Source organism: Cloeon dipterum, chromosome 2 (assembly GCF_949628265.1).
Source record: "Cloeon dipterum chromosome 2, ieCloDipt1.1, whole genome shotgun sequence".
NCBI lineage: Eukaryota > Metazoa > Arthropoda > Insecta > Ephemeroptera > Baetidae > Cloeon > Cloeon dipterum.
This window is the reverse complement of record NC_088787.1, coordinates 21,737,887-21,765,683: the sequence shown is the minus strand read 5'-3', so window position 1 is coordinate 21,765,683 and position 27,797 is coordinate 21,737,887. Positions and strand designations below refer to the sequence as shown.

The window sequence follows — 27,797 nt, the reverse complement described above, 5'->3', positions numbered from 1 at the left end:
CGGGGGCGGTCGGCAGCAGCCTCTGGCGGCACGACGGTGAACCACGAGTGCCGGCCGATTTCTCGTGTACTTGTGACCGTTCGGCCCGAAACTAGTCAACAAGAGTGGATTAGGCGTGGGTAAAATCGTTCGACGCGAAAACCGAAATTTTCTGGCCGAAATCCGGTCGGCCGGGGCTGCCAGGCTGCGTGAACGAGTGTTCGGCGCGGTTGGCAGCAGTGTGGCAACGCCGCAATCGACATTACGTCGAGTGACGTCACGCCTGGCTCGGACTACGGGGTTTGCAACGTTTAGTAGAAGGAAGCCGCGCCCTTCAAGAAGAGATTGAGTGTGTCTTGTAAACATTTTATTTGTTACCTTTTTGAATACTTGTTTGTACGGACCAGATGTGCTCCGTGAATGTGTGAGAGGTGGCATTAGTAGTGAATATCAATGCATTTTGTAAGTATTAGCTAAGGATTAGGCGAGAATCCGAGTGCTGGAGCTGAAGGCGTAACACCTGACTCACACTTCGCACCGCACCAAACTGCAGGATACTCTGCCAAGCAGGTAAACAGCCCCGCCAAGCATCGGGGCCCACCCCCGCCCGTCGACCCTAGGCCCCGCACGCGGCCCCCGGATCGAGTTGTTCGGCGTTTCGGCGGCGAAACTCAGCGTCGGCACCCGCCAGCGGAGACCTGATGCGCCATGATTACATATGGCCGTCGTCCGCTGGGCCGTATTTCGCCCCGCAACCCGGTCACTGCGTCCCCGGGGCCCCGTCGGTGCCCTCTCCGCCGCTTCGGCTCCCCACCGAAAGCCCCTATTTCCGACCAGGGGGCCTCCGGATGTGTTTTGCATGTGAAATTGTCAGTTAAGTGTTTCGGGGGCGCACCCCGTTCCGAGGGTGAGCACACCCCTCGGCCGAGAGGCCCGTCGCGGGGCCGGTCGGCCCCGGGAGTGCACCGCAATGCGTTCCAAATGTGTATGTTCATTGTAAACTTTAAATTATACCGGAAATAAATGGAATTCGCCCCCGGCGAAGTATTATTTAGACCAGTTTCGCCAGCGGACGAGGGTTCACGCCCCATTTTGCTGCCTTTGCACCCCGTCGGTATGTCTGACCCGATCAAAGGGGTTCCTGGCCCCAGCTGAAGACGTTTCGTCGTTATCGGGACCGCCGTAGCAGTTGAAATGCGTAAAAAATTAAAATAAAGTTCGAATTAAAAGGGTTGAATGTGTACTATGCGAAAGTCTCTCACTCGAATTTATTGATTTGTCCTTTTGCTTTCAAATCGACGAGTTTTTCACACGCACGATATTTCGGACCGTGTCGTACGCTTGGAAGGACGCTAGGATCGGATAATTGTGTCTACCGAGAAGGGTTGGAATTCCCAAAATATGCTTTCTGTGCAGAATTTTCTCTCAAAAATAGTCGAAACGCGACTCTGAGTCTAAATTCGAGCAGGTAAAGGCACAGATTTGGTTAAAAAATGTCCTTGAATATCTTCACTTAACCTACTTAGATGTTACTTTCTAAAATTATTGATCAAAATTATTTAATTTAGATTTTTAGAATATGAGCAACAAGTCAAAGCCAGATCAAAATTTTCAGACTGCAATAAATTGTTTTTTTAACATAGTTCCGTGTAGTATTGGTATTTTAAACCCCATCTTGATAAACGGAACAAAAACATAGTTTATATTAAAGTTAAATTTCAATCGGAGGAACAGTTAACAATTTTATTTAACTATTGTCTTGCAAAACGAGTCAATTTAAATTTTGGTAAGTCCTGAATAAGTTATTATTCAAATTTCAATAAATTAAAAAAATAGGACAACCTCTTCATCACCTGATATCTTAATATCTTAACTTCGAGTGAATGTACAAAATGAAACAAATTTCCCCGGTTTCATTTTACTCAAGAAAGAACAACTGTCACAGAATTTCTAACTTTCAGCGTCATTTGCAATGCACAGGAAGCAACGGCGGTTTTTCCTTCTCGCTCAACAGTTGTTGCAGTAACACGTCATGCGTCCATATTTTTTTCTCATTCGCTCGTGCCGACATTTCACCTACATTTTTCCACCTGCTCTCTTTGCTGGCGCGGGGGGAGGCTAATGGATGCATCGAACAATTGTCTGCTTCCTGTGTCGGCGCTGCTCTGCTAAGGCACGACAGCCATCGGCGTTCAATCGAACAAAGCCGGTTAAATTAAACAGATCTATGTTTAGCTCCCAAAGTGGAGCGTCCAGCGGGGATATTTGTGCTCGGGGAATTCTTAAATTCATATCAACACGTCGGATTAAATCGTGCCCCCTAAGTCACAATAAAATAATTATTTTCTCAATTAACAGGCCAAAATCGTGCCTTCTCAGTTTTAAATTGAAGAGTTGAATTGAAAGCACCGATTTTGAGGTCGAATCGAACCCCGTTTCCCGCCTGGAATTTCACTCGGCCGCAGAGTGAGACGTTGAATGCGACGTTTCTTGTCCGATTTGCGGTTGATCTGCGCTGAGCAAGGCAATTTGTCGGTCGGCGAGGCCGAAACAGTATTCCGAGTGACATTTTTGAGTGGCGCGCGCGAGATGCGGCAGGCGACTCACTGGTTAACTTATTCTCGGCCTTGCGGTGTATTTTTACCCGTTCCTACGGCACACACCATATTTTTGTAGTATTTTTTCCCTCAGTCTCGCTCACGCAGTCCAGAGAGGGAAAAATGCTGGACGGCGACCGTGTTTACGCCTTCCTTTCTGCGCGCTCGTCACATTATGCGTCGCGTTCCAGCCTCGACTGCGAAAATTAATCGTTGGTCTTCAAATAATAGCCGGCGGATGGCGTCATCGTCGAAATGCGGATTGCACCGCCTTCCGTTCCGGTTTCCAGACCAAAAATGCTCTCTTGGAATACAATATTTGTGTTTAAAACCGGTGCAAACGTGATGAAAATAAAATTAAAAAATCGGAGCTTTCAAGAGATGGCGCCACCAAATATTTGCCATTTCCAAGTACTTTTGACGTGTTGAGAGATAAAATTAGTTTGGCCAATCGTTGTAAAAACCAAAAGTCATTTATAGAAACTCAGAAATTATTTGCTGTCGTTTCTGCTGCGATTGGCGGAATCGATCAAATGCTTGAAAGCAGGATTGCTTCGTTAAAATTAGCTAAAATTGTAAATCAACGATGGCGTCACCTGTTGGTGGCCCCCAACACCAAGGATTTTCCTAATGAGCGAATTTTACTTTAATTTGCTATTAACTGACTCTTACGTAATTCATTTTTAGAAAAGAATACTTAAGTTATTGACTATTATGCCCATAATTCGGTGGCGCCATCTGCCGGTGTCACAGACGGAACTGCGGTGTTTTCGTCGCGGTGTCACTCGCTCACACACACGGCACGCGTGCGTGAATCAGTTTTGGCGGCGTGTTGGCCGCGCATTGGGGTGCGATAAGTCGTAATAATTACGAGAGGCGCACGCCACAATTATCGCGAGGCGGCGGGCGGGCGGCAACCCTTTCCTGCCCGCTCGCTTTTTATCATTTCTGCGTGCCACTTTGGCTGCACCACGCCATGCGAGAGATCGATTCGTCCGCCGCCGCCACTGCCGCCGCCGCGCTTGTTTGGTCGCCGCTGTCTTTAATAATGGATGCTAATTTTCACCTGCTGCAGCTGCCCAGCCAGCAAATGCACTCACCGATTCTTAATTCTCAGAAGACAGATAACAGAGATAACAGGCTTTCCCCAATGTTTTGCTTCAACAGGGTAGTCTCAGTTAAAATTTTGCTTTGACGTGGTATTATTTTTTCCCAAGAGTATTGCCAAAATTAGAGTAAAATCTACCCTTGTTCGCTTCAGTTGGTACCCCTTTTGAGATTCTTATCCTCTCACATTTAAAACTACTCGCATTCCACGGTCTAATTAACCAAAAAAAAATTTTATATATATACACACACACATTATCTTGTAAATTTTGGTATGCAGTGAATTAGAATAAATTTTAGAAATTAAAATATTTTCTTGATACAAATTTTTTAAATTTACTCGCACTAGGAAAGGCATTCTCACACAACACACGCTAATGTAAAATAATAAAATCAAGGAAAAGAGTTCCAAACTTATGTTATTTATTTCAGTTAACCAGTAAGCAATATAATCAAATGGTAAAATACGATTTTTCTTTTAATTAGATTTAATTTTTAAAATCAAGTATTAATACCCACGTTCTAAAATAATGCGACACCCGAGACAAGTCTGAATTTTAGTCATGCAAAATATTAGGCACGTATGTTCGGCTTCGGGCAGCTGACCGCATGATTAGCCATTAACAATATTTTGTTTATTTAATTTTGCAACTGAGTCGAAGGAAGAAGAATAATCATCGGAGGCGCTTACACTTGTGTTGTGCGCACGCTAATGGTCAGCACGCAGCGTTTGTTATTTTTTAATGAAGATAATCCTGCGCCTCGCTGGTTCGCTGAACTTTATTTATTCGCCCGCGCCGCTTTTAATTCGCGGCCTCCTTTTGCCCGGCCGCGAGACGAGGAAAAAAGCATCTGCTTGCCCTTTCGGCAACTCTTTGCTCGCTCGATTTCACAAGATTCGCTTTTTCTCTAATTAAAGCGGCCGTTCGGCGAATGAATTTCTTTCAACCGGCCTTGTGAAATGCGAGCCATCATTTTACTTTTGCCGTGAAGCGTCAAGTCTTTGAAGCAATTTCGGGCTTGCCTTTGTCGAATTGTGTGCACCCCCAGTCCTGAATGCTAATCCTAAAATAACAGCCGACGCACTCCCAAGCATACACACACGCTCCAATTGAAGCTGCACTTGCGTCAGTTGCCTTTCGTTTCGAAAAAATAGTAATAGCACACATGCGTTACTCAGGAACTTTTTTTCATTCTAACTGCCAGTTTTGGTATTTCAAATTGTACTCTGACCTTTTGCTGAGAGTTTAATATTCTAAAATTTTCGTGTAGTTTCCAGAAAAAATATAGATTTATTTAGCTCTCTTCTCTTCTGGTTGATTTTAAATTCTATTTCTTCGGCACGGTTCAGCTAAATGATTTTTATTTTAAACCCCCCACAAGCCACCAGGGTGCTAAAGCAGCGTGCAGCAGAAAAATATCCGTAAATATGATATTTAAAACACAGTTTGAGATGATATTGGAATGACAAAAATGGATTTTACTTAAATTTACAAGGCACAACGAGTGATGAATATTTTAATTTATTTCAAGTGAAACATTGAAAGTATGTTAGAGTCATTTTCAATTTATATTTTCATTTCACCCAGGCTATTTTAAACTCGACGTTTTTAACCGTTGCATGATAATACTTTTTCTACATCTGGAAAATTGCAAATGAATGTTGAAAACTGTGCACGGCAATTTACCAGAGGGCAATTCAAATAATTCACAATTTCCAAAACCTTTTATTGTTTGGAGCCGCCAAGAGATGGCGTCACCCTATACTTCCTATTTTAAGGCATTTCTGTTGCGATTTAAGACTCATTCTTGCTGCTGTGCCTTCAGCCCTTAAAAATAATTTCTTTGTATGTGCTGAAAACCAAAATGGGTTAGCCAATCGCCGTACAAACGTTAAAACAATATTTTGAAGCAAAATTATTTCCCGATGTTTCTACGGTGATTGGTTTACTGATTTGTCTTCAGCATATTAAAAGAAATCATTTGAAGAGCAGACTACACCCAAGCAGGATTGAGTCCTAAATCGATCCTAGTACATTAAAATTTAGGGTGACCGCTGGCACCATAATATATTGGCAGCTGGCGGCTTCAAAGATCAACAACTGATAAATATTTACTATATTTACTATGGAAAATTCAACCTTGCCCGGTTTGCGTTAAGATTTTTTAATGTCTATAACAACAGATGTGCCTTTCTTGAAGGTTGTTATGTTAGATTGCAATTTATTCGGTTCCAACTATACCATTTTGATCTTTCAAAGCATCCGTTTATGCAAAGGGTCTAGCCTATTGAATCGGTGGATTCGTCCGAAAAGGGGTTGAAATGAATAAAACAGATCCTTAGCCGAGTTGAAATTGTGGTGCACGCAAGGCACGCGGCTTGAGCGGGAGCTGCCCTTGTCTTGGCGCCGCCCGTCGAGCGAAAGGGATAAGTCGGGCGGGCGAGAGCGTGGCGCTGGTGTGTCAGGCGGCTCGGGCACGCTCGTGGCTGGCCGTACGTTTCGATTGGCTCGGGGTGGGCGCGGGGGGTGCAACGCAGCCAGAGCCGAAGCCAGAGCGTACCCACCGAGGCAAAGTCTCCGTTCGCTCGCTCGCTCGCTCGCCTGCTGGGGTGCCGGGATGGGTGACTAGTGGCGCGGGCCAAGGGTGTGGCGACCACCGACCGACCTGCAGACGCGCGCTCAGCCCTTATACAGCCCCATGCTGCCGCCACCGTGGCCCCCGACGGGCCCCACGACGCCCAGCTAGCCAGCCGCCGTCGCCGCCGCCATTTGAACGCCGCCGCCTGCCCCCGACCGACGCACCGGCCGGCCCTCTCGCCGAACGCCGCTCGAGAGTGCCGACCCACCGACTCTGATCGAACCACAGTTGTGTGTCATGTGCCGCTCGTGATAACCCCCCGCAGCCTACCGGTGCTTTTAGGTGAGTGTGCGGGGGTCCGCCACCCCTCGCGCCTAGTGCCCATCGCCAGGGTGTCTCAAATTAGACCGGTTTTCAAGGTTGAAATCGTTCGGCCGTGAGGTGGTGATCACGTTGCAGTTCCCTTTAATTTTTTTATTCACACGGAGCCCAATTCCGTACCGATTTGGCCCAGAATCTACTCCGGCATGGCAAATTTAGACCTTGAACCTGAGTTGTAGGTACGATAGATTGCGATGATCATTTGTTTTGGGCCAAAACCTAGCTAACCCAAACACTATGACGTTCAGCAATTTTGGAATCCATGGTTCCAATTAATGCTGTCCTTTGGTCTATTACTATCACCCTGAAACTCAAGTGAATATTAAGAAGGTTTTAAAATGAATTTAGGTAGAACCCTGAACCTTAGAAGCAGCTAGAGCTGCATCATAGATTCGTCTTCAAAATAATCGAAAATCAGTAGAAATCGAATTGAGCCAAACCTGTGATTTCCCACATTTCTCATGACCTGACGAAATTTATTTTATTTTTCCCTTAATCGGTGTGGAAGACCACATCAAATTGATTTAGAAAAAATTCATTCAATCGAAAATACCTGAACTGGAAAGGTAACCACTCACTTTAGCCGATAAAAACAGCATTAATTCGTACCTCCGCGGTAAAATTTGCGTATAAACGATCTCATATCTCGCCGGACCAAGCGGGACACACCCACCGGCCGTGTACCTAAGGAAAAAAAACTCATTTCGGACGCGAACTTGACCTTTTGGTACCGAGCATACACTGGCTGGCTGGTTGGCTCGCTTTTATTACCCCTTTCATGTGTGATAGCCTAATGAAATTCGTGCTGAATCGAAGGACGATAAGAATGCAAACCAACCAGCCAGCCAGCCACACCACAAAAGAAAGAATCGATGTTTTCGCTTGCACATTGGCCGCCGCGCGCGATCTGGCCGGCGAGTGAAACTGCCTTCGGACATGAACGGAGCCTTTGTTTCCAACCCTGGAGCCGGCTGGCGCTTCCAGAATGAACGACCCCATTCACCGGTGCGCCCGAAATAGCCATTCAAAATATTTACCGAGATGCCCCTGCCTGCTAACAAACTGCACCGAATAATAAAAATAAAACAACCTGTGGCAGCACAAATATTTCTCCAAATTCATCATTTGCGTAGCCCCAAATGGCTTTCGGCCGATGGAGATCCTTGAGCCCAAAAAATGTTGTGATCGATAAATTTGGCCCTCGTTTTTACTGAGGTGGAAACCTAAAATTTGAGAAGCATATTGCATCTGGAGGAGGACAACCTTGTATCCGTTTGAGTATCACTCCAAATCGCCTCTTGCTTTCAGACGGGTCTAAACTTCTCCTTCACATTCCTGGTGTCGTTGAGGAAACGCGGAAAATCTATTCATAACGACAGAAGGCAGGTGCAACCCGTGTTTATCCTGTACCGCAAAATCCGTATTTCGAGGATTGAATATCCATGTTCTCGTCCCTGGCGATAGATTGCTGCCTCGTGGCGCAAGAAAAATGGTTTCTTCTCAGATTCGAGACGCGTCGAGAGTTTTTTACCCGGCGTGGAATGTTAATTACACTGAGGAGATGATGATTTGACCCGCGGTGCTGCGCTCGCTGCCTTTGCGGGAGAAACTGTCTTAAAAGTGTGCAACTGCCACCGCACCTCGCGTGCCTACGAAAGCGAAACTGGTTTCGCCGAATAGCCGTCGTCACCGCCGCTGCCGAGGGGCTGGTGGAAACGTGGAAAGGACCGAGAAGCGACGTTGACCGAAATTAGCGAAATGGCGGCGTGCACTTTTGTCCGGCCCGTGTGGCCTGTTTTTCGCCGGTGGCGCATCGGGGCCGGCTTTGTGCCGCTGATTAACCTGCTGCATCCGTGCTAATGTGTCTCTTTTGTCTGTTGCAGCGACTGCCTAGCCGTGTGTGGTGGGACTAGCAAGTATGAATGAGTTAGAAAGCCTTAGGCAAGAAGCAGAAACCCTAAAAAATACCATCAGAGTGAGTATCGAATTTCTTATTTCTCTTATTCCCCCCCCCCCCTGGGAAAAAAATCAACTAATCAGAAAAGCTGTCCGCGATATCAGACACAGAAAAGCTTTTTTTCCCTTTGGTGGCCGCTTCGCCCCGTGCGTGCATGCATGCACTCGACGACGACGAGCGAGTGTGCGTCCCTCGGATCGAAGAAGGAAAGAATCGGGCCTGATTGGCTCGCGTCGACATGCTAATCGACTTTCTAATGGCCGATGCATGCGCTTATTTGCTCTGGTCGTCGGCCTTCTTCATTAATTTGGCCTATGACGCCGACGCCGCTCGCCCGCGCGTGACATGTGTTAAAAAATCGGCCGCTGCGACGCACTTTTCGACCACTTGCAGACAGATTCTAATCGGTTTCATCATTTGAACATTCGGGGAAAACGCAACATGCAGTGTATATATCGCTAAAGTTGCTGTTTATTTGCGATTCGACTGACGATAAGATAGCAAAGTCGCCTGCTCGCTGGCTGGTTGGCGCTTGTTCGCCAAGTGGCGTCTGCTGCGCACGAGAATGAGTGTAAGGTCGGAACGACAGAAAAGAGGTCGTTTGCGGCAAAATTGCTAGATTTTATCGCCCAGATGCTTGCTTTCTCGATCTAAAATCGATTTTTCAGCCGGCCATCAACGGTCAATTGAACGCGATAGATCCTTTTTCTTAGTTACGTGCCGAAGCCACACAGCGCCACTGTCGAGTATTTTAAAGAGATTTGTTGAAAGTTTTTGGAGATAAACGCAACAAGTTTAGGATCGACTTCTTTTGCCACATCTCTCAAATCGACGGTGTCGCAATCTCCAGCAAAAATGGAATTTATCTCAAATTCGGCCTTATTTGGGGCGCTGCCGGTGCGCACCGGGCACGAGTCACGTCGGCCTGGCCGGCAGGGCGTGAGTGCGTGTTTGTGTGTGCCCCACGGTCGGCAAGCGGGCGGGCGGCGAAAGGACCGCGGTAATTGCGATAAGACTGCCGGCCCCTCGGCTGCTTTGCTGCGTGTATCTGGGGCGAAATTACTCGCGAGAGCACATTGTTGCGTGGATTTTTGCGCCGGCAGCAGCATTATCAGCGCGGTGGTGGCGGCTGCTGGCAGGATGAGAGTGAGAGAGGAGATGGATGTAAAACACGAGGGAGAGAGGGCGAGGGGACCATTGACGTCACCGCGTGTGCATTATTGAGGGCCGCCGGGGGACCGGTCCGGCGGCCCAGCGCCGTCCCGGCCGGGGGCAGCCGCACCCGGCCACGGACCCCCGGGGTCCCGGCCGCCCCCGGGGCCGCGTCACGAGGGACTGCGTGCGGTGGAGTGGCGTGCGGCGCGCACGCCCAGGCAGGCCCCCGTCGCCGGCGAGCGGCCCGATCAATACCGCGCGCTGCTCCGTCGGGCGGGCGGACGGGCGGACAAACTCGACATTTCAGAGGGGAACGCGCGCCGCGCCGACTGTGTAAAGGATCGACCCGAAAAGAGCCTCCCTTTTGCCTGTTTTGCCGCCGTTCTCTCTCTCTCTCTCTCTCTCTCACTCTCTCTCTCTCTCTCTCTCTCTCTCTCTCTCTCACTCTCTCTCTCTCTCTCTCTCTCTCTCTCTCTCTCTCTCTCTCTCTCTCTCTCTCTCTCTCTCTCTCTCTCTCTCTCTCTCTCTCTCTCTCTCTCTCTCTCTCTCTCTCTCTCTCTCTCTCTCTCTCTCTCTCTCTCTCTCTCTCTCTCTCTCTCTCTCTCTCTCTCTCTCTCTCTCTTCGGCTCGTCGTGTCGTGTATGACTGACTGACTATGGACGTGTGCCGTCCGTCCTTCGCTGTGCTGTTTCTACCCTTTAAGTCCCGGCCAGCCGGCCCTACTGTCGCCCTAAACACCTTGCTTCGAGGACAAGCACCAAATAAGACGGCCACTATATTTAAATTTTTTGAATTAAAAAGTCAACATGCTTCAGTTTCGCATCGATTCAAAGAAGGTCTGCTCAAGCCTGATAAGAAAATGTTCAGTGATGCAGAGACAATATGAAAGTCATGAAAGTTTAGTCAGCTCGGTCGACCTAGTTGCAATTGATAAGATAATCTTAAAATGAAATAAAAATATAGGTAGTGCGGTCACATATCGCACTATGGCTTACACTCAAATGTAGTTGACCCAGTTCTTTCACATTTTGTTCAACCAGGACAAGATCCAAAGTAATTTTGTAAGTTTTGATCCTGTCCACTCTCTCTAAATGCCTATGCTGGCCAAGCAAAAAGTGCAACAAGTCATCAAGTGTCTGGAAAATTTATCTACTCAGGCTGAATGAATCAGAGGAATCTCCATTGTCGAGAAAAATTTTGGATTCGGGGTGAACGGCCATCAAGTCGGGAAAGTTGAAGTCTGTCTGCAAAGTGCGTGGCGGTGGGTGCATTGGGCTGACGGCGGCAGGCGTGCACACCTCCCAATCGATAATCACGCCGCAGCTGCACGAGGGGGAGCGGCCAACCTTCCGATGCAAATGTCAAGTGCACGGCGGTGGCGAAAATTTGCTTTCTTTCTTTCTTTCTTTCCTTCTTACCTCGGGACGCACCTGTTCCACAATAAAATGCTAATCCCCCTGCCGTGTGTTTGTGGCGCAGGATGCACGTAAGGCGGCGTGTGACACGAGCCTGGTGCAGGCCACCAGCAATATGGAGGCAATCGGACGTATACAGATGCGCACCCGCAAGACTCTGCGGGGGCATCTCGCCAAGATCTACGCCATGCACTGGGGATCAGACTCAAGGTGAGTGAAAGTCTAAATTCCAACTAGCATTTTCCATGAAATACGTCAAGAATTGCGATTTTTCTTGAAAGATACTCTCCTCTGAAATTCTAGAAGGTTTTTTAAGAAAAAGTCAATTTATTTACTCGCACTAAAAATTTAATATTATTTATGGTTCAATTATCAGTCTTTTTAATTAAATCAAATATGATAGACTATTTTAATTTAATGTAAACGGCAACCACAATTTTTGCAAATATCAACAAAGACCAAAGAGCAAGTATAAACAAATTCAAATTAAGCTCAATTGAAAAATTGGGATTCAAACTGCTAAACTGACCTTTCATCAAAGTTGTGATAAATGTTTTAATTCTATATTAGTAAGCAAAAAACTTCATGTAAATTTTGCAAAAGTACGTTTTTCATGGTTTTTATCATAATTCCCAATTAACTAACGAGGCGTATTTATTCTAATCTGCACATGAATTGTCGTGTTGAGTAGGAACTTGGTTTCGGCCTCTCAGGATGGCAAGTTAATCGTGTGGGACAGCTACACGACCAACAAAGTGCATGCCATTCCTCTGCGCTCCAGCTGGGTCATGACCTGTGCCTACGCCCCATCCGGCAGCTACGTCGCATGTGGCGGTCTCGACAACATCTGCTCCATATACAGGTAGACCCTGACAATGAGACCTGACTGTGAGCCCTGAGTCTCTCTGTCCGCAGTTTAAAAACGAGAGAAGGAAATGTCCGCGTTAGTCGGGAGTTGCCTGGACACACTGGATACTTGAGCTGCTGTAGATTCCTCGACGATAACCAGATAGTCACAAGTTCAGGAGATATGTCTTGGTGAGTTTCAGAACTTGGTTAGAGGGTATTAATAAAACATATTAGCTCGCGGATGTGGTCACGGGGAAGTCGGTCGCCTTCCGCAGATAAGCCAGTGCCACATTGCTTGTGTGGCATTTCATTTTCCTTAATACAATGCCAAATTTTTAATTATTGAGATTGGAATTAAAACATAAAATTTAGGTCCTTTTTCATTTGATTAAGGATCGGACCGAATTTATTTTTATTTATTTATTTATGAAGCTAAATTTTAGCCTAATGTTAAAAATGGGGGAAAGTGGCCCATAATAGTGATTTTAACAGTGTTTTCCCTCGTTTCGTGCCAGATTCGGTTGTGAAAACCTCTCAGTATTGCTTTTTCATTTTAATCAAATCTTAAATCTAGATCTTATTAAGATGTCTCTTTTTAACAGAAACTGACAAAACATCACATCAATTTCTAGGATGGATTCATCTATCTTAAATCAAATTTTAACTGTTATAACTCTCGTTTCGCAGCGCACTCTGGGATATTGAGACTGGCCAGCAGTGCACATCCTTCATTGGACACACGGGAGACGTGATGTCTCTGTCGCTTTCCCCCGACATGCGCACATTTGTCTCAGGTGCTTGCGACGCTTCGGCAAAGGTAAGCAACACGTCCAGCACAACTGCAATATCTTATTTCTCGCTCTCTTCCAGCTTTGGGACATCAGAGAAGGAATGTGCAAGCAGACTTTCCCTGGCCATGAGTCAGATATCAATGCTGTTACAGTAAGTGCTTCAAAATGTCTGCCAATGGAGCTCTCTTTCTAATAATTCTGTCTTTTCGCAGTTCTTTCCAAATGGTTTTGCATTTGCAACTGGTTCTGATGACGCTACTTGTCGATTGTTCGACATCCGAGCTGATCAAGAATTAGCCATGTATTCACATGATAATATTATCTGCGGTATCACATCAGTCGCGTTCAGCAAGTCTGGTAGACTGCTGTTAGCGGGCTATGATGATTTTAACTGCAACGTCTGGGACTCAATGAAAACTGAGAGAGCAGGTGCGTACCATTGCGTTTGGTGTTGGTGCTTTTTTTATGAAAGCCAGAAATTTACCACGTTCTTGTAAAATAAGCAGAGCTCTTAAAATTTAATACAGTATGATTGACACGCTTGTGTTTACGTGGAAACGCAGTCCAAAATTTTCAATCTAGCACTCTTTTTTAGTTATGACAGACTAGACAAATTGTTTAATGAACTCTTAAAACAATTTTTTTTTGTTAAATCGTGATGATTTTTGGTATTTTGACTCCACTTGACAAAAAAACAATCGTTGGGTCCGTTTTGACTTTCTGGAATTCTCAAATATTTAATCATAGGAACAACTTCATGCGCCTTTGAAGCTATAAAGTTTGGTAAATTAAACAAAAATTCACCATTTTAACTTTTCTTGAAGATAACAAAGTTATCTTGAATTTTGTTTGTTAAATATTACAATTAAAAAAATTATTGCTAGCATTGATATTTTTAATTTTCGATGCATTACATAAATAATATTGCTACTTTAATATTATTTGCTATTTACAAAACCAGAAATATATATTTTGTTTTATTAACATTTTGTGAGCTCAAAAGTAATTCATTCGTCCTGTAAACTACAAATTGTATTAAATCTTGATTTTGTTAGAATTTTAAAATATTGAGGAGAGCTTGCAGCCCAAATTTTATCATGATTAGACAGAAATACCCATTTAGAAGTAAAAATAATCTGTAAATCTTCGCCGTGTCTCAAGTTTGGCTTTGTAATTCAGAAATAATGTTGCTAGATTTAATATGTTTTCGGTCATTTTCTTATAATTTCAAGAAAAAAGCAAAATGACTCCCTGATGGACCTTGTTAATTTTTAATTTTTTTGAGTTGCTAACGGTGTTTTTTTGTGTTCCAGGTATCTTAGCAGGCCATGACAACCGCGTTAGCTGCCTAGGTGTAACCGAGGATGGAATGGCAGTAGCTACCGGCTCTTGGGATAGCTTCTTACGAATCTGGAATTAAGGAAATCAACGTTAATTATTAACGCGAAGTTAAATTAAGATCCCCCGTTTTGAATTTCCCCCACCGCTGCCACATTTTTCGAGCATTAAACAACAAGAAACAACAAGAAACTACAACAACAATCATCTCCGACACCTGCGTCCCTCTTTGAGATCTGCTGCTCCGATCATCTTGTGTAGACGAGACAAGAGAAACAGTTTGCCGTTGCGTTGCAGCGCCCGCCTGCTCGCCACCTTTGCTTCTTCTCTTGACACCGCGCGCTGCTCGGAGGAGGACACGAAGGAACAAGTGGCGAGACAGACAGCAGCAGAAAATTTAACTTGTGCCAGAAGGGAGAAGTCAAAGTCAAAAGTACATTTAATGAAAATACACTAACACAAACACACACACACGCGCAACACAAACACACACACACAACACACACACGCAAAACCTTCCTCGCTCTAAAAATTGCTAAACAAATTAGGGGCTTAATTTTATTCGAGCGGCCAAATGTTGTTCTTGCGTTTATTCAAGTCGTTTTTAACGCTACTCCTAGTCAAATTGAACGCCCAGAGCAGACGACGCTTCAGTTGGAACGGTCGATGTGTTCACCTTTTGCAAAATTTGCGCGCGCGGGAGTAGCCTCTTTTCCATTCCCACTGCCTCAATTAGATGCAAAAAGGGGGGACAAGTTATAAAACCACAAAACCGTTTCCAGTCTTGAAAATCGTATTGGGACCACGCCACGGGTTCTTGCAAAAAAAATAATAATCTCATTTTTAATAAGAGCAGTGGGCGTTGAATAATCACAAAATCACACACACACACACAAATATTCCAACTGCTGCCCTTGGGAAAAGAAAAAGAAATCATTTTTACACCTTGCATCACCACACTGGACACACAGACACACTCACACCGAGATAGGAAGTAAGCTTTTGTGAGCAGCATTTTCTTCAAGAACGGACTCGAAAGTGTATCTAACCGCGCGAGAGGGCGAGAGGAAAAAGAAGCAACCTAAAAGAGCGAGGAGGATAGAATTAACATACAGATTCAAATAACTATTGTGAAGATAAAAAACTGATTCGTTTGCTTTGTTGTGGATCTTGGCGGAGTAATTCTGACGAATGAAAGCGAGAACTTTTTGCTACTATATCCGTAAATCTCATCGGTGTGGTGAGTGATTTCGAGCGCGCACGCACGAAAACCAAGCAACCAACTCGACCTGCACTCGGGCCGCGCGCACACGGCGCCCTCGCAGCAGCAGCAAAAGTTTTCGCTGTCGACGACGGTGGTGGTTTTTTTTTATAATAAAAAATCCGATTCAAACGAATGAAAAAATAATTATGGTGTTAGTAGCAGCAGCAGCGAGATGAGTAAACGTGACTTTTAAGAAGCAAGAAGAGCGAGTATGTGCGACAAGCAAGCAAGCGAGAATACATCAACATCAACACTAGCAGACAAAATGAATGAATATACACTTTTATGAATTGTTACGATTGCTTTGCAGTGACACCCGTTTCCGTAAAACGAAAAAAAGAACAACTGTACGACACAACACACACGAACACACACGATTTTCATTGGCATTGTATCAATACGTATTAAGAACCGCGGAGAATGCGCGCGCATTTGGATTTTGAGCAAAAAATGCAGATGAAGTAATTATTAAAGCATTAAAAATTTTAATAATATTAGATGTTAAAAAAGGATGAGGATGAGCATAAGGAGAATTAATTAAACAAAAAAGAAAGAAACACGATTATTACTTTGGAGTAAGAAAAAGAGACCCACGAAAAAACAAACACAAGAAACACTTTATATTAGGTACTCTGCTTTCGATGAGTCAGTCAGTATAAGTGAGTGAGAGCAAATCCTTGATTAAACAAACATTAGATTGTGCAAGTAAGACAGACAAAGTGTGACGACGGTGCAACAACTGCAGAACTGTGTAACAAATGTAGTGGAACTGACATCTCTCTCTTGTGCATGTGCAGTATTTGTCAAGCAAGCAACACTAATTAATTAACGGTTGATTGATTGGTTGGTTGGTTCGTACGGATTCACGGCATTTGGTTTTGCATGTGAACAAAACAAACGAGTAGAGCGCGCACACGACACACACACTGTATTATTATGTAAAAGAGGGAAGAAAATCTAACACTTTGACTTCAAAATAGGCTTACCAGTTAGTCAGTATAAAAAAGAGAGTATGCGAGAAGAAGTCAACCCCGACATTTCCTACGTAAAAAACAACACACCATCCGCACACACGCAAACAAACTCAAAAGTCCCGTCTTTGTTGCTTACCGAGCGAGCGAGCGTGCTTTTCTTTCCGTAAAAATTTAGGAATCGCAATTTTTCTTCTACTCTGTGCGAATGAGATTCGAGAGACGCATTTTTTCGTTAGTCGGCGTGCGAGTGATGAGGGAACAAGAATTATGAAATAAATAAATAGTCAGAAACGCGCTTATGTTATTATCGAAACGTAACAGTTATACAAACTCTCTCCTGCCTGCTTGTTGGAAAAGAAGAACGTACAATTTGTTCAGCACTAACCGTAGCACAAAATTATTTTCTCGCTCCAATTAGTTGTTCTTTTACACATCTGTCCAAAGTGCATTTATTATCGAGTATGTATCTATTTACAAATTTACATTAACTAACTTCATTCCACGCACAAATATTGTAAAATTCTGTTCTGTAAAAAAGTTGGCCGGATTTTTTTAATTTTTTTTTGTCGTCCCCTGTATATTACGCTGAGATAGTGTGAGAGTGCTGTTGTTTTTTCTCTTGTGTACATTATGTATTTGTGAACTTGTTGATGATGATTACTTTTTGTTCCGCCATACGCACTGCGAAACAGAGAACGAAGTTTGTTTAATCGTACTAGCCCCCCGTACTCTTTATTATTTTACCCTCGCGAGCATTATCACCGTGCCTCTGTTGAGTTCTGCATGAATGGAATTCATTGTTAAATTATGTCTCCTATATATAATCAAATACACTGTAAACCTTAGTTGATCGGTGTTTTATTTTGCATTCATATATAATTATAATTAATTTGGTTCCGTGCCCGTCTGTGTGTGCTGGCCGCCGAGTCTGCTTTTCGCTTCTCACACCCCTTTTGTACATACAAGCAATTTAGCATCCCCTATCCCTCAACCCCCCAGAGGAGCGGTGCGGCCGGAATCGTCACACCCCCAAGACCAAGCCGCCCGCAGCGCTCCTGCCGTCTAACTGGGCCGCGGATAGCATTGCTGTTTTATCAAACAAACTTCCATCTCAAGGGCTCAGGGCAGTGTTATCCACCACCCCGTTACCTGGCACTCCCCCCACCCCCGGAGAATAAGAAATATAGCCGTGGGTGTGTTTTCCCCTTTAATGATGCTGGAAGTGAGCGAGTCACGTGTCTTATCAAGCTGAGAAGCAGAATAATTAATTATTATAAAAAATGTGCAAATGAGATAGAGAGAGAGAGAGTGCGGGTGGCGAGAAGCGCAACAAACCCCCTTATCCTCCCTCACCCGGCTCTTTTGAGTGAATAATTCAATAGAGATGATGAAACGCTTATCACACACACGACACACACACACACACACACACACATTTCAATCGAGAACATTTTCTGACCAAAATGCTGATTAAAGATGATATTGATTGAGCAAATATAAAAAAGAAATCACATCCCTAAATGGATCATGTATGTGTAAAACGAGAGTGCGTGTTTGCTGTTTGTACCAGGCATAGTGTTAATAAAAAAAAAGAAATGAAAAAATTATCTTACAGAGAGGAAAGTAAAAGAGTTAAAAAATGAACAATATCACACACACGACACACAACACACACGACGCGCGCTCTGACACAGATTGATAACCCATTGTATTTGATTCCACAAACACACACATCACGGTTTTTAATAACGACACTTCAAATCTCTCAAGAAAAATATGCGCAGGTATTTTTCTTTGTTGGGGGCCACATTATAATTAAATAAAAATAAATATAAGTACATACATGTATGTCGGTGTAAATGTGTCGGGAATGTACTGCAGTATGTGTATTTGTATATATTTTGTAAATTATATACATTTACATATAAACAAACCATGATTATATAAAACAAGCACACGAGTGAACCGTTAAAAACAATATATTGATTGATTGATTGATTCAGTGGAAATTTGCGCGTTTTAAATGGGTTGCTGCATGTCCGTGAATTAATTATTTATGCCCATCAGAAAAACAGATTAAAGACATGAAAATATCTCTGTAACATTCAAAGTATAATTAGTATGAATACTAACTACTCTCTCACCCACACACAAACAAACACAACCACCAAAACCGAACGACTCATATCCCTCAAACAAAAGACTACACAACTCTCTCTTGTTTGAATCGAAAGTAAAAAAAAATTGGGCCGAAATTTTGAAAGTTATCTCATATCATCTGATCGTTTCTGAAACACGCAGGGTCGCCGTCTCTCGATCGCGGCCTTTTTGCCACTCTCTTTCCACTGCGACACACACACCCTTCTAACAAGAGTTTTCATTTTTGTAAGTGCATTCATAAATACACACGCAAACACACACTAATTTTTAAATGTGGGGCTGAATGATGTGTTGTCTAAAATAAAACTTAAGGAAAAATCGCTGACAGTTTTTTACTTTATCTACCATGCAGGTTGCATAATAATTGCATTTCTTTCTAAAAATACAAAAATCTGCATGCTATATTATAAGTAAAAAAACCACAACGCAAACACTATTATCACTGTGTCAGAGTGCAGATCAACTAGTATTTTATAATTTGAAAAAAAAAAGATTTAAAATGTAGCTTATGGAAGTCATATTTGTGATTTGTCTTGTAAGTAACTATCTCACTTGTCCAATAAAGCTAATTGTCTTTAAAGACTTATGCCACTTGTTTTTTATTCTATATATAAACCACCTTGCTCAATTACCACTTTAATTTAGGCGATTTGATTTAATTATCTATTTAGAGAAAATATTTACAGAAAAATCCATTAACTTTTACTTGCAATACTCTTTAAAAAAAGGGGGAGAAAGCTTAAAATTTCCCATGATACGGTTTAAATTTCTGAGCTAATATAGGCTCAACAATTTGCAAGTTAATCAAGCGGAGACGTAAATTCTCCTGTACAATCATGAATTATTTCGGCAAATAGGAAATTTGCCTCATAATTCACAAACCATTGGATAAGATCGCAACGACAGTAATCGAAATAAAGCGATGAAATCATTAACAAACCGTTTATTTATTCTTTTTTCGAGAAATTTGGCAAAATATGATATTTAACTGGTACTCTGTCCTGATTTTATCATTGCGCATCGTAGAGATAAATTTATGCTTAATTTCATAAACTATATAGACTCAATATACCACTACTTGCTATAAAGCATACAATGTAAAATGTATTTAATTTTTGACCTGTCAAGATTGATTGCTGCAGTTAAACAAAATTATTTGGTTGAAAATAATTTTAAGATGATAGTGTTTTTGCGTGATGAAAACTACCACACTGAACGACGATCGATTCGATTGCAAAACGATGAAATTGGGTTGGAAGGAGTCGCCTGTGGCAGGGAAAACGCAACCGGCGTGACCTGTGTGACATGCAAGTTGCATAATGTCTAAATATAAAACGCGAATAACATGCGGGAGTCGCTTTGAGTTAAATTCCCATTTGTAGCCGAGGTTTGAGGATTTCACGTTTTTTACGATCGTAAACTTCTGGAAATAATACAAGAGCGATTTTTTCGTGATGTCAGGATCAATTTTTCAATGTTTGAAAAATCTCATTAGAATGTATGGGATTTTTGGCATAGTTGAATTTTTGTAAGAGGAATATCTATCACAGATCACAGGAGATGCTATAGTTGTGGGGTTGTCGATTTCATTGCTCGTTTCTCTTTTCGTTTGCGCTCTGAAATGAGTGCAGAGGTGGACGTTTTCAACGATCGCTGATGCAACTAGATATCACAATGGCTATAAATTTGTTTTGGAGCTAAAAAGTACTGTTGCGGGAAGGGAGCAGCTGCTTTTCGGTGCAATATATAGATAGTGATGTTTTTTATTTTTTAGTATTTTTACAATTTATTAGAATTCTTTAGCCTCCAATTCCTTGTAGTTCACCTGGGTTGTTAAATCAATTTAAATAAATTATTAAATACTGTTAAAATGCTGCTAGATAGGACGCTTTAATATCACCAATCATTATAATTAAATATTTTTAGAATACAAATTCCAAATTATGTGATTCTATAAAATTTGGAAAAAGGTGCATTTATTGTTTAGCCGACTGATTTCTCCTCACGCACTCTGACCACGTTTTCCTTCCGTGTCCCTATAATGCAGTGGAGTTCGCTATTTTTTGCTATTTTCTCTGGCAAAATTGTTGTTTTCTTTATCCTGTCGGTATTTATTTAACAGCCTCAAACGGCTCAAACTCAGCAGTATGGCTTCAGTAAATCTAAAAATTGTATTATATAGCAATTTAATTTCCCATTGCGAATGAAATTAAAAAATACATGTTTTGAGGAGTAATGAAAATCACGTCTCGGTAGAAAATATTCCCAGAAGTCGTTTTTTAATTAAGTAAATTATTTAATTCAAATTGTAGTCTCTTTTAGAAACGAGAAACGCTAAAGACATGCGATAAATATTTGCAATTATTTTGTGCCGTTTATTTATTTTTATGAACTGGTATAACATTCTAATCTATTTTTCTTTTGCAGTTGTTATTTAAAATAATAGCAATAATTTTCATAAAGTGATCTACTTAAATTAGAAAAAAATTTGTGTTACAGACAATCCATATAATTATTATATAAACTGTGTAACGTTAAGAAGCTGGACAAATGATAAGTTTTAATTTAATGTCAGGGTTTTACCTGACGATATTACGATCGCATTAATAATTGTTCCGCACCGATATGTATTGACGTGAACTTTCGGGCGCCCACAGGGGAGAGCGGAGGGAGAAACTCAGGTATCAATAAAGGCAACGCAAGAACCTCCCCCTCACGAGCACACGACCCGCTCGCACCAACGCTTTCTCTCTCCTGACGGCACACGAGCAAGAGGGTAACTCTCACGCTCCCCCGCTCGTCCCTCTGGGTAGCCACGCTGTGTACTGTCGCCGCTATAACTACAATAAACTGGTATGGTATAGTAACTGGGCATTTTCCCTTCTTGTCCACCCTGCACCCTGTAAAGTCTACTTTGGCCACAGAAGAAAAGACTCTGACCTCGTGATAGGGAGAAGGCGCGCCGGCAGGGCCGACTGCGCCCATTCGGCGGCCCTGCCCCGCGTCGCTGACATGTGGAGGCACACCGGCGAGATGACCCGTAAGTTATATGTCAGCCCTCACGAGCGAAGTTTTTTTTTCTGTTGCCAAAGTGCCCTCCCAAACCCAGCCCTCCAAATTTTTTTTGACCCGAAACCCCCCCAACAAGCGCGTAATTTCCTCCTAAAGGACATGTAAAATCGAACTTACGTACGCGTCATGCAAATTTTGTAAATATTGTATAATTTAAAATATGTCAGGTGCATATTAGGCGATCTAATTTTTTTCTTTGCACGCTGAGACATACGTAAATTTAAAATGGACGGTAAATCTTTGAAAATCGGACGCCGGTTGCTCGATGAATTTTTCGGTGAAAGTACAGAGGACGTTGAATTATTCCTACAGGACTTACACGTAATTAGGAAACTCTCTGGAATGACAGAAGATGAAACGTTTAATGTTCTTGAAAGCAAATTACAAGGACACGCGAAAAACTGGCTTTTGCAGTGGGAATGTGACCCATTAAATGTAAATAAGGGACTTGATGAACTTTTGAACGATTTGAAAAATTGGCACAATGATTTCGCACACTCGTACTACGTTAAAACCCCGAGAAAACATAGCGAACCGCGAGATTCTTCCTCTTTCTCAGATAGCGATCAATCTACCGATAATTTTGAGACAGATTACACCTTTAGAGTCAGCCGAGACCGTAAGAAAAAATCAAAAACACAAAAGGAGGAAAAAGATGAACTAATTTTACTCCTCCTCAAACAGTTGCAACAAAAAGAAGAGCAAGTGCGCACTCTTCAAGTGGCACCTTGCACCGCAGAGAACACATACGCGTTAACTTCCCCTCATACTAATTATGTACTCATGCAAACCCCGCTACCTATACAACAACAGTTCGTGGAAATTCTTCCTCAGCCGCAACCACAGCATGCTTTCCCAATTTACCAATACCCAGCCGAGTACCCGTCGTACCAAGTGCACCCACCACCAGATTTCGCACCTGCCTACCAAACGGCACCCCAACCAGAACAACAGCAATTTTTCCCATACCGAGCCCCCAAAATTTGTTTCAAATGCAACCGCAGTGGACACATTAGAAAACAATGCAGATCACGCGTAGGAGATGCGCATCGCGGAAATAGGAGACAAAATTACTCTTCGCGCACGCACGGCCATATAACATCTCAGCCGGCAACGACATGCGGCAATCCACCAAACGCGATTTTTCCCCAGAACCCGCACTCGACTCAAACGCGAAAGGTACTCCATAACATGACGGTTTATGCACCCAAATCAGCAGCAAACCCAGAAAAGGAGAATCAAAAAGGTGTAACGTCTATCACGCAAAATCAAAGCCTCGCCAGGGAACGTGCTCATGTAAATATTGTAAATTCCATTTCCTCCAAAGAAGCCAAATCTTCAGTTCCCTCGGAAAAGGGTAATTCGCAACAACAAAAGCACGCGATTAACCAAATACCGTTCTCATCAGTGCCAAAATCAAGTTCAACCGAGTATTTTGATTTGTCATATTTTCAAGACGAAAACCAAAAGCCAGTAGTGAATTTGCACGAAAAAAAGAGAGAAGTTACGCACACAACCGGATTTGTAGCTCAAAGTGCATTAATGTCCGAAAAAAGGTCTCCAGAAAATACATGTACATTGGCGGAAACCATGAATGTCGGAATAACTGGACAAGTAGAGTCATTCCAATCAGGTCAGGTGAAAAATGAGATTGGAAGATCTAACGTTAAGAAAAAGAAAACTCCAAAGAAGATCAATTCACAAGGGAAAATTGAACGTAAAAAGTTAAAAAACGCGCAAAAGGCTGAAACTCAAATTGCAAAAGACACTGCTATAGAAAAGGCCGTAGTTGTAAATAAGTCCGAACCGCAGAAAAAAGCGTTAATCAGTACAGCAGAAAATAACATCACATTGCCCGGAAAATGTGTAGTAGCTACTGTAGCAGCAGTTAAGCAAGAAACTAATAACTTGAATGAGCGCGAAAATCACGTTGACAACGGTGATAAGACTATTCCCAGTGACAGGAGTAAGGAAAAACTTGAAATTCCTTTGAAACTAAAACCCATTATCAAGAACACAGTAGATTTTTTACGAAATCTTGGGAACTTTAGTAGCAAGTGGCGCATTAACCGAACCCGCGAACAAGACGACACAAAAAACTTCGAAATGGTCAAAATACCGAAAAGCGAGGTATTGCCGAACAAACCACAGAACGGTTGAGATTTAAAGTTGCATATATAAAATATTCTTGTAAAGTAATTTTAGCATTTCGATTTGTAAAATTTACATTCAATAATTTGAACGTCAAACGCTTTTCTTCGAAAAATGTGCATGATTTTCCAAATAAATAAATTAGGTACGATTTCCTTTCAAGAAAGGACATGAAACAAATTTGACATGACGGAATACAAATATTCCTAAAAGCAGTATTGATAAATTTTCCTCTACGCGCAGTAAAAATATAAAGAAGAACGGAATGATCCGTATATGAAATCCAGGTTGTCACAAGGTTATCGAATTTTTAAGGTCCCGATCGCAGATTTTTTTAAAAGTAAATTAACGTCCACAAAAGAAAAAAAACGACGTTATATATTCCTTTTCTTCTTCCTTCACACTGATTTCTTAAGGTCAGGTCTCTAGATCTCTCTACATGAATGTGTATTATATTAATCCAGGTCAATGAACCAAGTCAATGCCAAGTAACCCCCCGTCCCTTAACTTTTCACTCGCCAGCACAAAGCGTAAAATAAAGCTTCAAAACGTTAGCAAACAATAGCACACAGCATGAAAGCCTTTACTTCACAAATTCTCATTACAGGCGGCGCAATTTTTATTCAAAAAATATTATAATAAAATCCTACTCCCCTAAAGGTCACCAAAAACCACCAATGTCAATCAATTTTCCTTAAATTCATTTCCCACGAATTACAAAAAATAACATTTCCTTAAAAAATACCCTCACATCTAAATAGTTCTCACGAAGCAGCAAGACATTAAAGCTTTAAGTTCATACAGGTCAAAGAACCCTATTTTAAGAGGATCAAAGCAGCACAAGAGACATTGTATCGCAGTAATCTTTTGTCGTAAAAAAGGACAAATTTCCCCCCCCCCCTTTAAAGAATTAGACCGACCGCCCACTAAAGAAAATCTCACGCTCGCCCTCTGACAAACGAAACACATCTGTTTTAGAAGGTCAAGCGAACAATTATTAACCATGAGATACCTTTGTGCTTGGTTCTATACAAAAAAATGTTATTGTCAAGTTCTTACAAAGCTTAAAAAATTCCTATCTTTTTATGAAACACTGACACATTCTATTCTTTCATCTATTATTACGATTTCTTTATGTATTTAATTTATGTCACATTCTTATTTCTCTATTTCAATATAAAACACAATACTCAATACCCATAATAAGTTTAAGGTAATGAATCAACATAGCAGGAACACGCAATTAGGTTTAATAATAAAGTGCAGAAAGCTTTCCCGTGATAGAGAACCAAGAAGGAGATAAATCCAATTGTTAGTTTTTACTCCTATTAGTGCAACACAAATATTAGTCGCGGTTTTATTTAATTTTTCATTACGCGACACACACTTGGTCAAGATTTGAGGTTAACAATACCTCAATCTTCCAACGTGGGCAGAAAATTCCGGCCAATCGGGCAGTTGACTCAAATTCGATTTGTTTATCTTAATTTTAAGAGCGCGCAAATTTTTTTATATTAGTTTTAAGAGGTCAACTGTTTTATTTCTTTATTAATTAGTGGTTGCAATTGACGTTTACAGGACAGAAGCGAGATAGTATGTCACAAAATTGAATTTTTTTTATATCTTGGTTACATTTCGGAAACACACGGTTTTTGGATAATGATTGAAGAGGAATGACGATTAAAGAATGAGTTATCACTGCGTTTAATCCTGCATGGAAAATTAAGAGTTATAGAAATTTCACAGTTTCGTGAAAATAAAGAGAAAATAATGAGTATGTACATTGCGATAAAAGCAGCGGCTTTACCCCATAACGGTGAACGAAATATGTTTTCGACACTCTAATTTTTTTGTATAATTTTCAAATATACCTCAACGTGCGAACATGGTAGACACAAAACGAGACGAACTTCTAAATATTCACGATATTAAAGGAAAAAAGTTCAAAACAAAGTGGCGATAATTTATAAAAGTTGTGCATATGATACTCAACGAGTAAAGATATTTCTCGAGTCTAGTTTTCTTAAAGCGATCACAGGGACACTTTTGTAGAACGTAAAGTCAAACTATTAAGCGCGACAAGGAGGAAAAGAGAAATTGAGCTTAAATAAATATCCACCAGGACACTCACTAATATAACAAAGCGCATACATACGTGACTAAACCTTAAGGTCTGAAGCAAAGAGCTGCTTATTATGTTGAATAAAAAGAATACATGAAGCCGACACAAAAGACAAGGCAATTCTAAAATTATTTATCCCTCTGATAAATGACGCATTCCAGTATATCGTTTCTCTGATGCTTTCTATTGATTTAGCATTAAAGACAAGGTAATTAAATTAAACATGAAGTTTGTATATATTTTAGTAATTAATGGATTTAATTATTGACACGACACCCTTCTCACTGCTCAAATCAAGAAAATATAATGAATATATCAATCAGATATTCATTTAATAGCAAAAAGAGAGTTAAAGCACCCAACCCCCCGTTCCCGCGTGCCAGCCAGCCGTAAGAAAATTTAGTTTATTTTATTAAAATTCTCAACGAAACCCAAATATTAACGTAACTTGTAATTCAAATCAATTCAGTGATTGGAAGCCATTTAGTATGATTTAATATAATCACCCCAATTTCAATAAACAAAATCATTAAAATAATCTTAAAATTCAAACAACTGTAGATACCTAATCTTTTTTCATTTAATAAATTAAAAAGATATTAAATTTTCATTACAAAGATTCAAAAAAAAAATATTAATTATTTAATCATTTTGTAACTTTCATAGTTTGATAATTTTTGGAAAACTGGACTTTATTTACATTTGGAAGTCGCTTGGCAAATCTAGTCCTGTGTTTTTGCATGGCCAGCAAAACACAGATCTTAGCCTGAGGATTTCTGACTGCTAATATAGGCAGAAGGCAAACAAATATTACTAAAATCTCATGAGTATTTCAACTTACTGCAACGCGTGAGCAGCCAAGTTGGTAATAATTATGACTGATTGTTGGTCTTATTATTTAGCCGAGTTGAATAATAGTCCAGTGAACCCGCAGTTAAAGAAAAAAAAGTTAATTTCATTGGAAACATAATTAGAGAAAAAGATAGTAATTAGCAAAGCAGATTTTGTAATCTTGAGATTTTTGAGCATAGCATGACATAGTGACAGAGACAGAGAAAAAATAGACACGCGGCGGCGGCGGCGGCGGTAGCGTTGGTTTAACATAATAGAAAATTACTCCCGGTTAGGCATGCAACAGCAATAATGTACGCAGAGGCAGAGTGTAGCAAACATAAAACATTTTTGTGACATTATACAAAAAATTCACCACACATTTCTAATACAATTTACGGTTACAATTTTTTTCGAAAAAAAAGGGTATCAACATTGTCGATGTCAATACTTGTAAATATAACCATTAGTCTCGACGATTACTACAAGAAAGACTTGCATCTCCCCTAACCCCCGGTTCCATTCTAATTAAATTTTCTTTTCAGTTTAATTTCGAATTCTTTTCAGATTTTTTGAAATGCTCATGTTAAAGCAATCAGGTAGAAAATTAATTTTGAGTAGACTTGAGTTTAAAGAGTTTTTAGAGTTGAACTGATATAAGAAATTAATTGAAAAAAGCTAGATTGTTGTAAATAAGATAAAAAGTTGAATTAATAATTTCGAAATACTGAGCATTTCCAACGATGATTTAAATTTTACCTAAGAGTATAACAATGGCACAGATATTAAAGTTATTTATCTTTTGAAAAAAAAAAAAAATAAATGTTTAATATTTAAATTATAATATCAGATTGATTCATGTCCATTGATGAGTTATTTGCATTTATTACAATATAGAAGATTTGATTAAATTTTGAGTTAGTACCACCCATTAAATTGAACATACTAATAATACGTTGTAAAATTTACAGAAGCGCAACGATGTTTCCAGTAATTGTATATTGACTACATTAGACTTATTTCCCATCAAGAAAAAATCAGATCACGGTTAACGACAGATTGTAATTCGAGTTC

General features: G+C 41.3%; 1 protein-coding gene across 3 annotated transcripts; it reads left to right on the top strand.

Annotated features, from left to right (window-relative positions):
- The first annotated feature begins 270 nt into the window (after window positions 1-270).
- On the top strand, window positions 271-17,232 carry Gbeta13F (guanine nucleotide-binding protein subunit beta-1). Of its 3 annotated transcripts, none has more exons than XM_065481197.1 (9): window positions 271-549; window positions 8,528-8,619; window positions 11,236-11,381; window positions 11,860-12,033; window positions 12,087-12,209; window positions 12,708-12,837; window positions 12,891-12,962; window positions 13,024-13,240; window positions 14,125-17,232. In XM_065481197.1, the coding sequence occupies exons 2-9, from the start codon at window positions 8,563-8,565 to the stop codon at window positions 14,229-14,231; spliced, it is 1,026 nt and encodes a 341-aa protein (XP_065337269.1). In that variant the 5' UTR covers window positions 271-549; window positions 8,528-8,562; the 3' UTR covers window positions 14,232-17,232. The 3 variants fall into 3 exon arrangements, with proteins under 3 accessions (XP_065337269.1, XP_065337271.1, XP_065337270.1); XM_065481199.1 differs by having other exon boundaries at window positions 272-549; window positions 11,863-12,033; XM_065481198.1 differs by lacking the exon at window positions 271-549 and adding an exon at window positions 6,329-6,605.
- The last annotated feature ends 10,565 nt before the right edge of the window (window positions 17,233-27,797 follow it).